This window comes from Myodes glareolus, chromosome 17, assembly GCF_982192425.1.
Source record: "Myodes glareolus chromosome 17, mMyoGla1.1, whole genome shotgun sequence".
Lineage (NCBI taxonomy): Eukaryota > Metazoa > Chordata > Mammalia > Rodentia > Cricetidae > Myodes > Myodes glareolus.
In genome coordinates, this window is record NC_142042.1 from 48,046,832 (window position 1) to 48,060,215 (window position 13,384).

The 13,384-nt window shown below is 41.5% G+C and overlaps 1 protein-coding gene across 2 annotated transcripts in view; it reads left to right on the forward strand.

Moving 5' to 3' along the window:
- The window catches only part of Gpsm2 (G protein signaling modulator 2), a 45,105-nt gene extending 31,830 nt beyond the window's left edge, over positions 1-13,275 (forward strand). For both annotated transcript variants that reach the window (XM_048443525.3, XM_048443527.3), the window contains 5 exons: positions 3,961-4,031; positions 7,822-7,998; positions 10,363-10,516; positions 11,562-11,779; positions 12,560-13,275. In XM_048443525.3, the coding sequence (XP_048299482.1) occupies positions 3,961-4,031; positions 7,822-7,998; positions 10,363-10,516; positions 11,562-11,779; positions 12,560-12,784 (845 nt within the window). In that variant the 3' untranslated portion in view covers positions 12,785-13,275. The remainder of the gene's footprint in view (positions 1-3,960; positions 4,032-7,821; positions 7,999-10,362; positions 10,517-11,561; positions 11,780-12,559) is intronic.
- The last annotated feature ends 109 nt before the right edge of the window (positions 13,276-13,384 follow it).

Genomic DNA, 13,384 nt, shown 5'->3' on the forward strand with positions numbered 1-13,384 from the left:
ACAGCTTGTAATCAAAATTTAACCCTAAACCCTTGTAATTAACATTAAATCCAATATAGGAAATAAAAATTTCAGAGGCTCTGTAGCTCATAGATAGCCTGTCCTCAGCACAGTGCAATTAAGTTGGAAATTAGTATCAAGAAAAAGTAGCATAGAAGTCTGGACCTAGTGACACACACCTGTAAATCCTACTACTAATCTAAGGCCAGGCTGGGCAACTCAGTGATGCTGGCCTAAAGAGGACTGTGGTGTCCTTAGTGACAGAACACCTGCCCATAGCATGCACAAGGACCAAGCCCCATGTACTGTTTTACACACACACACACACACACACACACACATACACACACACACACACACACACACACAGTAACACAGAGCATCCATTTGAAAACTTAAAAGCATACTTCTAAATAACTTGTAGGTTGAGGAATTCTTTTTTCATTTATTGAACTCTACATTTTTCTCTGCTTCCTTCCCTGCCTCTCCCCTCCTACCCTTAGCCTTTCCCCAAGGTCCCCATGCTCCCAATTTACTCAGGAGATCTTGTCTTTTTCTACTTTCTACTTCCCATGTAGATTAGATCTATGTAAGTCTCTCTTAGTGTCCTCATTGTTGTCTAAGTTCTCTGGGATTGTGGTTTGTAGGCTGGCTTTCTTTATTTTTAAAAACCACTTATTAGTAAGTACATGTGATAATTGTCTTTCTGGTTTGGGTTACCTCACTCAAAATAATGTTTTCTAGCTCCATCCATTTTCCTGCAGAATTCAAGATGTCGTTTTTGTTTGTTTGTTTGTTTTTTGTTTTTGCTGTGTAGTACTCCATTGTGTAAATGTACCATATTTTCCTTATCCATTCTTCAGTCAAGGGGCATTTAGGTTGTTTCCAGGTTCTGACTATGACACACAATGCTGCTATGAACATAGTTGAGCACATGTCCTTGTGGCACGATTGAGCATCCTTTGGATATATACCCAAAAGTGGTATTGCTGAGTCTTGAGGAAGGTTGTTTTCTAATTTTCTGAGAAGTCGCCACACTGATATCCAAAGGGGCTGTACCAGCTTGCGCTCCCACCAGCAATGCAGGAGTGTTCCCTTTTCCCCACAACCTCTCCAGCGTAAGTTGTCATCAGTATTTTTGATCTTGGCCATTCTTACATGTGTAAGATGAAATCTCAGAGTTGTTTTGATTTGCATTTCTCTGATGACTAAGGATGTTGAACATTTCCTTAAGTGTCTTTCAGCCATTTTAGATTCCTCTGTTGAGAGTTCTCTGTTTAGGTCTGTACTCCATTTTTTTTTTAATTGGATTATTTGTTCTTTTGGTGTCCAGTTTCTTGAGTTCTTTGTATATTTTGGAGATTAGACCTCTGTCTGATGTGGGGTTGGTGAAGATCTTTTCCAATTCTGTAGGCTGTTGTTTTGTATTGTTGACCATGTCCTTTGCTTTACAAAAGCTTTTCAGTTTCAGGAGGTCCCATTTATTAATTGTTTCTCTTAGTATCTATTCTGCTGGGCTTCTATTTAGGCAGTGGGTCCCTGTGCCAATGCGTTCAAGTGTACTTCCCACTTTCTGTTCTGTAAGGTTCAGTGTGGCTAGCTTTATGTTGAGGTTTTTGATCCATTTGTACTTGAATTTTGTGCATGGTGATAGATGTGGATCTATTTTCATTCTTCTACATATTGATATCCAGTTATGCCAGCACCACTTGTTAAATATGCTTTCTTTTTTCCATTTGATATTTTTTGCTCCCTTGTCAAAGATCAGGCGTTCGAAGATGTGTGGATTGATATCTGGGTCTTCTGTTCAGTTCCATTGGTCCTCCTGTCTGTTCTTATGCCAATACCAGGCTGTTTTCAGTCCTGTAGCTCTGTAGTAGAGTTTGAAGTCAGGGAATGTGATGCCTCCAGAAGTTCTTTTATTGGACAGGATTGTTTTGGCTACCATGGGTTTTTTGCTTTTCCATATAAAGTTGTCTTTCGAGGTGTTTGAAGAATTTTGCTGGGATTTTGATGGGCATTGTGTTGAATCTCTGAGGAATTCTTAAATAAGATTAAATATAACGTCGAAATTACAGTGAAAATATAGTATTTCAATGAAATTTTTTATGTGTTTGGATGTTTTGTCTGCATGTATGTTTGCCCACATGTGTGCCTGGTGACTAAGAAGGTCAGAAGAGGGCATTGGGGTCCCTAACACTGGAATTACAGTGGTTGTGAGCCACCATGTGGATGTGGAACTGAATTCAGGTCCCTCTGCATAAACAGGAAGTGCTCTCAACCACTGGAGCATCTCTACCCCTTCATATTTCAGTTTTTGTGGCATGTTAACTGTATTGGTTCTTCAGCAAAATTTGTATTTAAAAGGATTTTTTTAAAACTTTGTGTGTGCATGTATGTGTATATTCGGACAAAATGCAATGGAGATTTTCTTTAAAGTTAAAAGGTGAGCAAATCTACAAGATTATTTTTATAAAGAGAAATTGAAAAAGAGAGAAGGGAACACTCAAAATAGATGTACAGATTGAAAAGGTGAATGGCTTAGTATAATTTTAGAGGAATCTATTTCAAAACCTAGGAGAAATACCTATTTATGGAAACATAACAAATCATAAAGATATTAGGTCAGGTATTAAAAGTCTTCCCATTAGGAAACATGGAAGCTCACAGTTTCCTCACCTTTTGATGGGGTTGCACTCTCTAACATGAGCCCATTCTAAGTTAAAATTTTCATAAGTCAAAAATGCATTTAATGTGTCTGACTTACCAAACAGAACTAAACGTCCAAGCTAAACAATATACCACCTGGGTGGTGGACTTCCGTGATGATCTGGAAGTTGCATCCCTGTAACTGCCCAGACCATGAGAATATCCTGCTCAGATGCCCGGGGGGACGGGGGATGGAGGACTGAAGGATCGACCATCCAAACTCAGTAAACAGTTTCTGCTGAATGTTCACAGTGTCTCATAAGCCAGGGACCATCTATATAAACACTGCATTTTCCAGATAACTGAAAAACTGGGAAAGTTCATCAGCTTGAGAATCATATAACCCTGATACCTAAACTAGAAATAAACAATACTAGAAGGTAACTTACAGACCAGCTTCACTCATGAATAAAGTTTCGAAACTCCTCAAAACAAAACATCCGGGAAAGTGTTTAAAGCAAACATGTACGGAGCATGAGCGGCTACAGAACCCAGAGTAATCAGTGCTGTTAATCACAACACGCTCTGTTCTTGAACTTCCTGCTCTCGGGAAATATGAAAAGTTTCATCTACATGGTTCTGATCACAGCCACTAATAACATATTCTTTAAATAATGAAAAATCAACCAGGGGTTCATTCACGTGGTACAGATATGCATGTAGCAAGACACCCATATACATAAAATAAGTTATGAGAAAAAATATGACTTAATTTTTAAAGGCTTGTTTGGTTACAGAAACTCTACTTAATATTGAACAATATGAACAAAAGCTGGTTTTGAGAATCTCGGCTTCTCTTTGGCTTGTGTCCTGACAGTGAACCTGTCTGGAAATAGAAACTTGGGGAAACTGTGTGGAACCAGAGTGTTATTTTTAATTCTCTCAAGACTGAAGGCCTTCACTTTCCCGTGATTTTACTCACTTAGACCACAACATGTTTGGGTTTCTTTGCAGCATCACAGGGAATATGAACCAGTTATTATAAAATGCCTTTTCTAAATCAAGGGGTGATGTTAGAAACCACTGGTTAGCTTGCAGCCAGAGTGTGGCTTCTGACATCAAAGCGTTTTAAAGGGACTCTATTTTTATGTCGTGTGAAAAATAATTACTCTTTTTAAACATTTTGCTCCTTCCATGAGGACTGGTGGATCAGATGTGAGAGTGGAATCATGTAGCGATGCCAAGTTTGTGTTCTGAAGGGCTCCCTGGTTTGTTTGAATTATTTTTTTTAATTTTTATTTTTTTACAAAGGTGCACGCTCCAAGCTGGGACGAAGACACAGTATGGAAAATATGGAACTTATGAAGTTAACACCAGAAAAGGTTGGCAGGTTTATGGTTTAAATTTCCATGAACTGTAACACTATTTCAGTAATTTTTAAGTAAAAGAGGTTAAGCCTTGTGTAACTGGAGGTTTCTCTCCCACCCACCAGTTCCCAAATATCCACTCTGAGGCTTAATATTAATTATAAACTGTTTGGTCTATTAGCTCAGGCTTATTATTAACTAGCTGTTACAACTCAAATTAACCCATTTCTATCTGAGGGTTCAGGGTTCAAGTCCTTGCTTGGGCGCCTGATGTTGCTGGGTCCTAATGGCTCCCTCGGGAGAGCGGGTGAGAAGGCATGGTGTCAATGGCATAGACACTGGGAGTCAGGTGAAAGGCCAATGGCAGATGCGTTTACTCAGTAATGGGGAGAGCCTTGTATGCTCTCCACCCAGCATCCAGACTGCGTTGCCATCCACTGACATTGCATGGCCACCCCTCATTATTGGTAATAATGAGGCCCGATCAGGGGCTCTGACAGCACTTGTTGCTTGGCCCTCAGGCCGACTGCAGGTTGGCTCATCTCTCAGCCTTTTGTAAGCCTTATCTTCCTACAGTTCTTTATGTTACCATGAGGCTCCTGGCTTTTTACCCCTCATCTTGCTTCTCCTGTGGCTGCTGGCATCTGTCCCATACCACCTTGTTTCTGCCTGTATCTATTTGGATTTCCTGCCTAGCTATATTCTGCCCTGCCATAAGTCAAAGCAGCTTCTTTATTACCCAATGGTAATAAAACATATTCATAGCATACAGAAGGGCATCCCACATCAGCCTTGTCCTATGTGGATATCACTTTCACTTTTAAATAGAACCAGAAAAGACCAATGCAAAAGGAGTGAATACAGCATGCTGTCATGTGAGATATATACATATGTGTATATATACATATGTGTGTGTAATATTATTAATCACACGTGTATATATGTATATTGGCTATTTTGAGATGTTTGCCTTGTTAAAAAAAAGGTTTTAGCCAGGTAGTGGTGGCACATGTCTTTAATTTCAGCACTCAGGAAGCAGAGGCAGGCAGATCTCTGTGAGTTTGAGGTCAGCCTGGCCTACAGAGTAAGTTTCAGGAGGACAGACTCCAGAGCTACACAGAGAAACCCTGTCTCAAACCTCCCCCTCAAAGTTCTTCATTGAAAGGATGCCAGATTGATTAAAAGCAAAAACAATACTTCTTGTCATTCAATTACATGGCAACATCATTGCAAAGTTATTTGTATGTGAACATGTATGTGTCCCCAGGCCACATGTATAGAAGTCAGGGAACTACTTTATTCTTCCACCTTTTAATAAAGAAAACATTTATGTGTGCCAGTGGGTGCACAGGTAGAAGTCGGAAGACAACTTGTATGAGTTGGTTCTCCCCCTTCACCGTGTGGGCCCAGGGATCAAACTCAGTCATTAGCCTTGGCAGCAATCAGCTTTACCTTCTGAGCCATGCTACCAGCCCCCACCTTGCATTTTGAGACATATCTCCTCTACTGCACCCTCTTTCCCTCTCTTCCTCCCGTTTCTGCACAGAATAGCCAAGCTAGCTGGTCCACAAGCTTCTGGCTGATTGTCATGTGCTCCCACCATCCCCTCATCCCTGGGGAGATCTGTGATTACAGATATCACTATTGCTGACTTTTTTGTGGTTCTGAAGACTCAAGCAGCAAGTACTAGTACTGCAGGACCTTTTATTCAAGATGCATCCTTCCTGTGTTTTTGTTTTTTGAAAACAGGGTTTCTCTGTGTAGCTCTGGCTGTCCTAGAACTCACTCTAGACCAGGCTGACCTTGAAACTCACAGAAATCCACCTGCCTCTGCCTCCTCCCCCGTGTGCTGGGATTAAATGTGCACACCACCACTGCCCAGCATATTTTTTTGACAGCAGGTGCAGAGAAGAGATTCTTACTGGAAGGCTGTCATAGAGGACAAGTCAAGGCTATTTCCTCTCTCATTCAGCTTAATTCACATGGTTGGAATAGGCCTCTGTTGCCTTTATTACAAAGTACTTGTTTTTTTTTCTATTTACATCCTGGCTGCAGCCTCCCCCCCAATACTTCCCTCCCTCTCCAGTTCCTTTCCCCCACCCCACCCTCAATCCCCTTCTCTTCTTTCTCCATCCAGGAAAGGGTAGGTCTCCTATGAGTATCAATAAAACATGGCATATCAAGTTACAGGAAGACTAAGCACTCCCCTACATATTAAGGCTAGGGAAGGATGCGGAGAAGCGTCCCAAAAGCCTGTAAAAGAATCAGAGACAGCCCTTGTTACCGATGTTAGGAGTCCCCTAAGAGGACCAAGCTCCACAACTGTAACATATGTGCAGAGTGCCTAGGTCAGTCTCATGCAGGCTCCTTGTCAGTCTCTACGCGTCCCGATGAGGCCAGGTTAGGTGATCGTGTGCGCTGTCCCATGATGCCCTTGACTCCTCTGGCTCCTATACTCCTTTCTCCTCTTCTTCTGCAGGATTATAAAGTACTTTCTTATAAAACAGATTCATTATAGCAACTTTTAAAAATTATAAGAATCAAAAGAATCAGTAATCTCCTATCCCTATAGTAACTTCAGATATTAATAACTGTCCAATATTTATTTGAATATTATAGATGCTGTTTCCTATACAGCAGTCATACATCAGGAACATCTTTCAGTCGGGCACAGTAGCATGCGTCTGCACCTCTAGCACAGCAGGCTGCGTCTGCACCCCTAGCACAGCAGGCTGCGTCTGCACCCCTAGCACAGCAGGCTGCGTCTGCACCCCTAGCACAGCAGGCTGCGTCTGCACCCCTAGCACAGCAGGCTGCGTCTGCACCCTAGCACAGCAGGCTGTATCTGCACCCCTAGCGTGGAGGCTGAAGCAGAACTGAAGCTGGAGGCCAGCACGGGGGAAACGTCCACCTTTGCATGCCCTTAAGTTGCCCTTTTCCTCTGCTGTTGTAACTGGCATATGGTTTATAAATCATTGATACTTTCTGCATATAGCCTCTAAAGGTCCATATCTAAGATCGTTTTTAAATTTTAACAAGATGTTTCAAAATGTGGGCCTGTGAGATGGCTCATTGTATAAAGGTGCCTGCCACTCGGCATCACAACCTAGAGGCAGGTTGTCTCCCACAAGTTGTCCCCAGATCTGTGCGTGTATGTCATGACAAACACAGTAAACAAATGTATAGTTGTCCCCTGACCTCTACGTGTGTCGTGACATTACTCAGTAAACAAATGTAATTTAAAAGTTTCTAGAGGAATTAGTTCTTTAAAAAAAAATTTTTCATTGTGTGAGAGAGAGGTGGGGCAGTATGTGTGTTTTCTGTCTACCAAGAATTTATTTCGTATTAGTGAAATCATTAGTTTTATCAACAAATTATTTGTATTATAAACTTTAGATCCTAATTTTTAATTAAAAATTCTACATATCCTCACAAGTTTCTAGCTATAACAGATTTTTATGTGATTTACAACCAGAATAATGGTCTTCTCTGACCATTCAAAATGTATTTTCAAAGGATTTGGGTAAACTGCGTTTTTTAACTCTAGTGTTCATAAAACGTTTACAGGATGCTATATGGTATATGTTGTTGAATTTGTTGAATGGGTTCATCAAACATTTGTGAGGCTGAGGCAGAAGGCTCATGGCCAAAGTGAGTTCCAGTAAGGCTACATAATGAGACCCCTTGTCTGAAAACAAAACATAGGTAACAAAAACGCCAGCCAGGATCTCTAGTTCTCCCACACTGGTCGTGAGAAGCTGGGAACTGGGGTTTTCATGTCTTGATTTCCACTTACAACTTACAGGTCCCAAACTGGAGCAGTGAACTTCTTGCTAAACAAAAGCCTCTTCTTGCCAAGCCTTCTGCAAAGCTGCTGTTCGTCAGCAGACTGAAGGGGAAGAAGTTCAAAGGCAGCGCCAGCACTAAAGTTCTTCAGGACGCCAGCAACTCCATCGACCACCGCGCCCCACATCCTCAGAAGGTATCACCCGGGAGGACGTATGTTAAATGCCCACTTGTAATACTTTAGTTTTCTTGTATTCACACTGAATCGTTGATAAACAAGTAATACATGTATTAGTCAGAGGATGTGTCTCTGTCTTCCTGGTTATGTCCTGCTCTGGACATAAATTGCTCCATTGTTCTGGACAGTAGTTATTACTATTTAAGTCACTATCGCAAAAGCACTGTTTATTTTACTGTTGTTTGCTAATAAGACTAACTTGTGTTTGAAGCCAGAACAAATTCGGGTATTCAAGGGTTTTATTTTTAATAAATTAGTCAATTTCACAGCACTAGACCTAGTGAAACAGAAGCCAGTGGATTTTTATCTTCATGGATTTTTAAATAGACAGAAAAAAAGTATTTAGTAGCATCAGCTTTTATCTCATCCTATTACTGAAACCATAACTGCGCTCTCATTAAGAAAGTATACCAGATTATTGAAATTAACTTACTCTAGAATAAAGACACTGTAGGCTTTTGATCAGTATCAAAGAACTCTCTAGCCAGTTCCTCTGTATCCTGATAGATCACCAAGTCCCATCTTCAGTCAATGAAGATCTTTTTTTTTTTTTAAAAAAAAAAAATCTGTTTGTTTGTTTGTTTGTTTGTTTTTATCAAAATTCCACTGATGACTGCATACCCTTCTTTGGTTTTTGGCTAACAAAAGGAAGAATTACTGGGCTTTGTACAGACGGGCCAGGGATGCAGCAGAACTAGGGCTCCAGGCTATCTTCCGCAGACACCTGAACCGAGCTAAAATCTGTGTACTTTTGAAACCTACTGTGAATTAGTTTTTTTTTGTTTTTGTTTCCATTTTGAACTTCTTGAGACAAGGTCTTCCTCACCATGCCTAGTCCTCATGCTGTTTTTGATGTTCAGAATTGTAAATTACAGGCCCTTTGCACCTAGAACAAGGTCTTGGTGATAACGTACGACTATAGTTTGGAAGCACTTCATTTCCAGACATCTGATCCAGCTTACCTCCTGCCTCACCTGTTTTTCCGTCTCATCTATAGGGTGTCCTGTGCTGTCCCCACAGAGAGCCAGGTGTTCCTCTAGCTTCCCTTTCCTGTCTTCCCCACACCTCATCATTTTGTTCTTCAGATCTGTATTTCACTTCTAGAAAATTCCCTCCTCCCCAGTCTTCATCTGATACTGACAGTCTCTTCTCTAGACTTGTAGATTAGACACACGACTTCATCTCCTTCTGCTTTCCTTTTTGCTGCTTGGATCATGAGGCATCTGTACAGAACTGCCTATCGCTAGCTGCACGGCCACTGAAGTTCAGAACTTAGTATTTTGCCTACAAAGGCAGATGCTTTCTTAACCCCACCTCTGCCTTTCTGTCCATTGTCCTGTGAACAAACCTTTGGAACCATATTTATCAATACAGAACATCTCCAACTGGCAAATGCCTGTTCATTTTTAAAAGAGCCAATATAAATACATGAGACCACATACACTATTCAGGTTTGGAGACTCCAAACCCCTCCTTCCTTCAAACACTTAATTGAAGTTTTTTCCAGGGACTTTTAATAAGGATTTATGCGTTTAATGCCTAGCTCTGGTGTCCCTGCATAGAAAACACTGTGGAGATTGTCATGTTAGGAAAATACACTTGCCTTTCTTGTTAGATAGTTTACAAAAATTAACTTACTTAAATCCTATTATGGAATCATTGCGCCTGGGCTGACTCTATTGCTAACACAGCAGAGTGGCATTTTTTCTGACGAGACCACATACACACAGGCAGTCTGCACTCTGCCATGTAGCTTAGGCATGCAGTGGCTCCACCCACCTAGGTCTGCATTTCTCAGGTCATAGCCCTACCACCAGCTGGTTGACTGCACCGAGTGGTGTCTGGAGCATCTTGCTCAAGACTGAGGCGTTTTATTCTTGTAGCAGAGATTAAATCTAGGGCCTTGAACAAGCTGTGTAATCCACCATGGAGCTACAGCTGCATCTCCAGAACTTGTGTTAGATTTTATTTGGGACACTCTCCCTGAGTTGGCCAGACTTGCCCTTCACTTTGTGATCTTCCAGCCTCAGTTTGTAAGAAGCTAGGATCATAGTTGAGTGTCCAAGCCAAGCTTCAGACATATTACTTTGGCCTAAGAAATACAGGAATTAAAAGTTACAAATTAAATAAGTGATTCTTGTGGGGTCAGTATGGGAGCACTTTATTACCAACATTGCCACTCGAATTCTTTTTGAAAATAAAAGGCCAGTTTTTGTTTTTAATATCTATCCTTTCCCTTTCGCAACTGATTACATCCTGATGTTCACGGATGACCTGAGGACAGGGGAGGAACAATTAAGCACACTAGACTTTCTGTTTTAGAAAATCAGTGCAGACAGTATTGGAGACGAAGGGTTCTTTGACTTACTACGGCGATTTCAGAGCAACAGGATGGATGACCAGAGGTGCTGCCTCCAGGAGAACTGCCGTGCAGCACCCCCAGCAGCAGCGGCTGCCACCCCCAGGGTGGTGAAAGGTAAGGCTCCTCTGCTCTTTCAGTTTCCGTCATTCACCTGGGGCATAGCCAAGGCTGGCTTTGAAGTCCCGATCCTCCGGCTTCCCTCCCAAGTGCAGGGATTACAGGCACCATCGATGCCTGCTTTTCCCCAGTTTTAATAGTTGTCTTTGGTGCTGTCATTTCTCATACTTCTTGTTGTATAAACACAGTAAGAGATCCCATATTCCTAGCATGAGGCACTGAGACAGGATATTAAAGTGAATTCCAAGCCAGCCTGGGCTTATTAGATAGTGAAGCCCTCCCTGACTCAAGAAAAAAGGCTGCTGCTAAGTGGTAGAGCATCTGTCTGGTAAGCAGTAGGCCCTTTTGTCTGCAGCATCACACACACATACAAGGCAGTTATTTATACAGTATATACAAATAAGGCATATATTTTCATATCTAAAATTTAGAAGTCTAAAATACATCACTCATATTTTGCTACTAAAAGATTATTTCTACCACATAAATGAATATTGGCCAGTCTCAGCCGAGAGGTGATAGTGTTCGCCTTTGGTCCCACCACTCAGGAGTAGAGGCAGACGGATGGATCTCTGTGAGTTCGAGACCAGCCTGGTCTACAGAGTGAGTTCCAGGATACAGCTAGGGCTATACAGAGAAACCCTATCTCAAAAAACAAAAAATAGGGGCTGGAGAGATGGTTCAGTGATTAAGAGCATTGCCTGTTCTTCCAAAGGTTCTGAGTTCAATTCCCAGCAACCAACCACATGGTGGCTCACAACCATCTGTAATGAGATCTGGTGCCCTCTTCTGGCCTGCAGGCATACATGCATACAGAATACTGTATACATAATAAATTTTATATATAAAAGATTGACCAGTCTTTCATCTCTTTAGTTCACTAAATGATTTCCTCAGTTATTTTGGGCGAAGCTGAAGCCCTGGGAAAGGCCACGGCAGCAACAGCACCCTGCCCTGCAGGAGAGCAAGGTGGCGAAGACGGTGTGTATACAGGTTTTCAGCATTTAACATTTACGCGTTTCTCTTTCCTGCCTGCCCACAGCACCATCTGTTCCTGTGGTGTCCCCCAACACAGACGAGTTCTTAGATCTTCTTGCCAGCTCACAGAGCCGCCGTCTGGATGACCAGAGAGCCAGTTTCAGTAATTTGCCAGGGCTCCGTCTGACAAAAAACAACAATCAGTCTGTACTTGAGCGCCTGGTAACAAATGACAAGAATGAACCCGATGAGGACTTCTTCGACATCCTTGTAAAGTGTCAAGTACGTGTACACACACACTCCATCTGTAGAACAGCTCAAGCAGCTTGGGCAGTATTCAAATTCTTGTGAAGGGCTGAGGATGTACTTGCCTACATTCTGAACACCACTGATGTTACAGGCAGTTTGGGATATCAAGCATGCTCTTGCTTTTGCAGGGTCCTGCATCTTATTGGGAAGACAGAGGCCAAGTGTGTATATTATGCTAGAGAGAGACAGACAGACAATGGTACAGATAGGCAATGGTACTTGGTGTGAAGAGGATGAAGGGGCAGTGGTGATCAGGATGCGGAGTGACTGGGGACATCTGTTCTGTACACAGTTGAAAACCCTTCTGGGTTGCCATTTAAACCATTTGTGCAAACAGCGTCAAAAGTAGGCACAAAATTATATTTCAAAAATATAATATGGTAACTGTAGTTAGTAATTATAGTTTGTTGGCCCTTGGCCTAGGTCATTCTAGAAATGTTATATAATGTAAAGACTGGGCAGTTATTACTGATAAGATTCCAGTCCTGCAACTATTATCGGGACTTTTGGACAGTTCACCTTGCATTTTAGCATCAAACTACTTGTGACCAGTTGTAATAGTATGATATAATGTACTTGTGAAGTCCATTTCTACATAATATACTATATTCCCATTCTATCAAGTGTCTGGTCTGAAGCCAAGTGTCTGAAAAAGCCGAAAGGAATGCTTATAGAGCTAACTAGTGACTGACAAACGCACAGCCTGGCACTGTTCTCCCTGGTCATTATGTTTTCATTCCTCTCCATCCTTAGGGGTCCAGATTAGATGATCAGAGATGTGCTCCACCACCTGCTGCCACCAAGGGGCCAACCGTCCCCGATGAAGACTTTTTTAGCCTCATTTTACGCTCTCAAGCTAAAAGAATGGATGAACAAAGAGTTCTTTTACAGAGAGATCCAAACAGAGACACTGAATTTGGACTAAAGGAACTTTTGCAAAATAATGCTTTGCTGGAATTTAAGCATTCAGGAAAGTAACTACCAAACCACTAGATGCTGTTGTGGTATTTTCTACTAAGACTAGCTCCCTTCGGAACACTGCAGGGAGATCCACCTTTTTCCAGAGGAGGAAACGACAGTACTGTGGTAGTTAACATGTTTTTAGGGTGTAAATGCTGAAGTACTCAGGGACTGACATTCTTGTTTCAGGGCAGAATGTCCTGTAGGTGCTCCAGCAATTTACCGTTAGATTTCTTGACTAGCGTTTGTGAACTAGGAAGTTAAATGATCCCTACATTAGAATTCAGTCCTCTTACTGAGGTCATTTTTTTAAAGATTGAGTTGACAATGACTTTTTTTATACTTACCCTTGAATATAGTGGACTGCATTGTTTATTGAAATAATGTAAATGTCCTATGTAAAAAAGATGAAAAACAGTCATAAAATTTTAGTTTAAGAAAACTATATTCAATATATTTTTAGGCAAAGCCAGTGGGGGGATAAGAAATAAAACTACTTTTATTTAGCATGCTTTGTCTCTCTTATTCCATAATACTGCTATGTAAGACTGTTGGGAAAACCAGAAAATCGTGTGTGAACTATATAAGCAGAAAACATACGCAAACTCACTGGTGAGG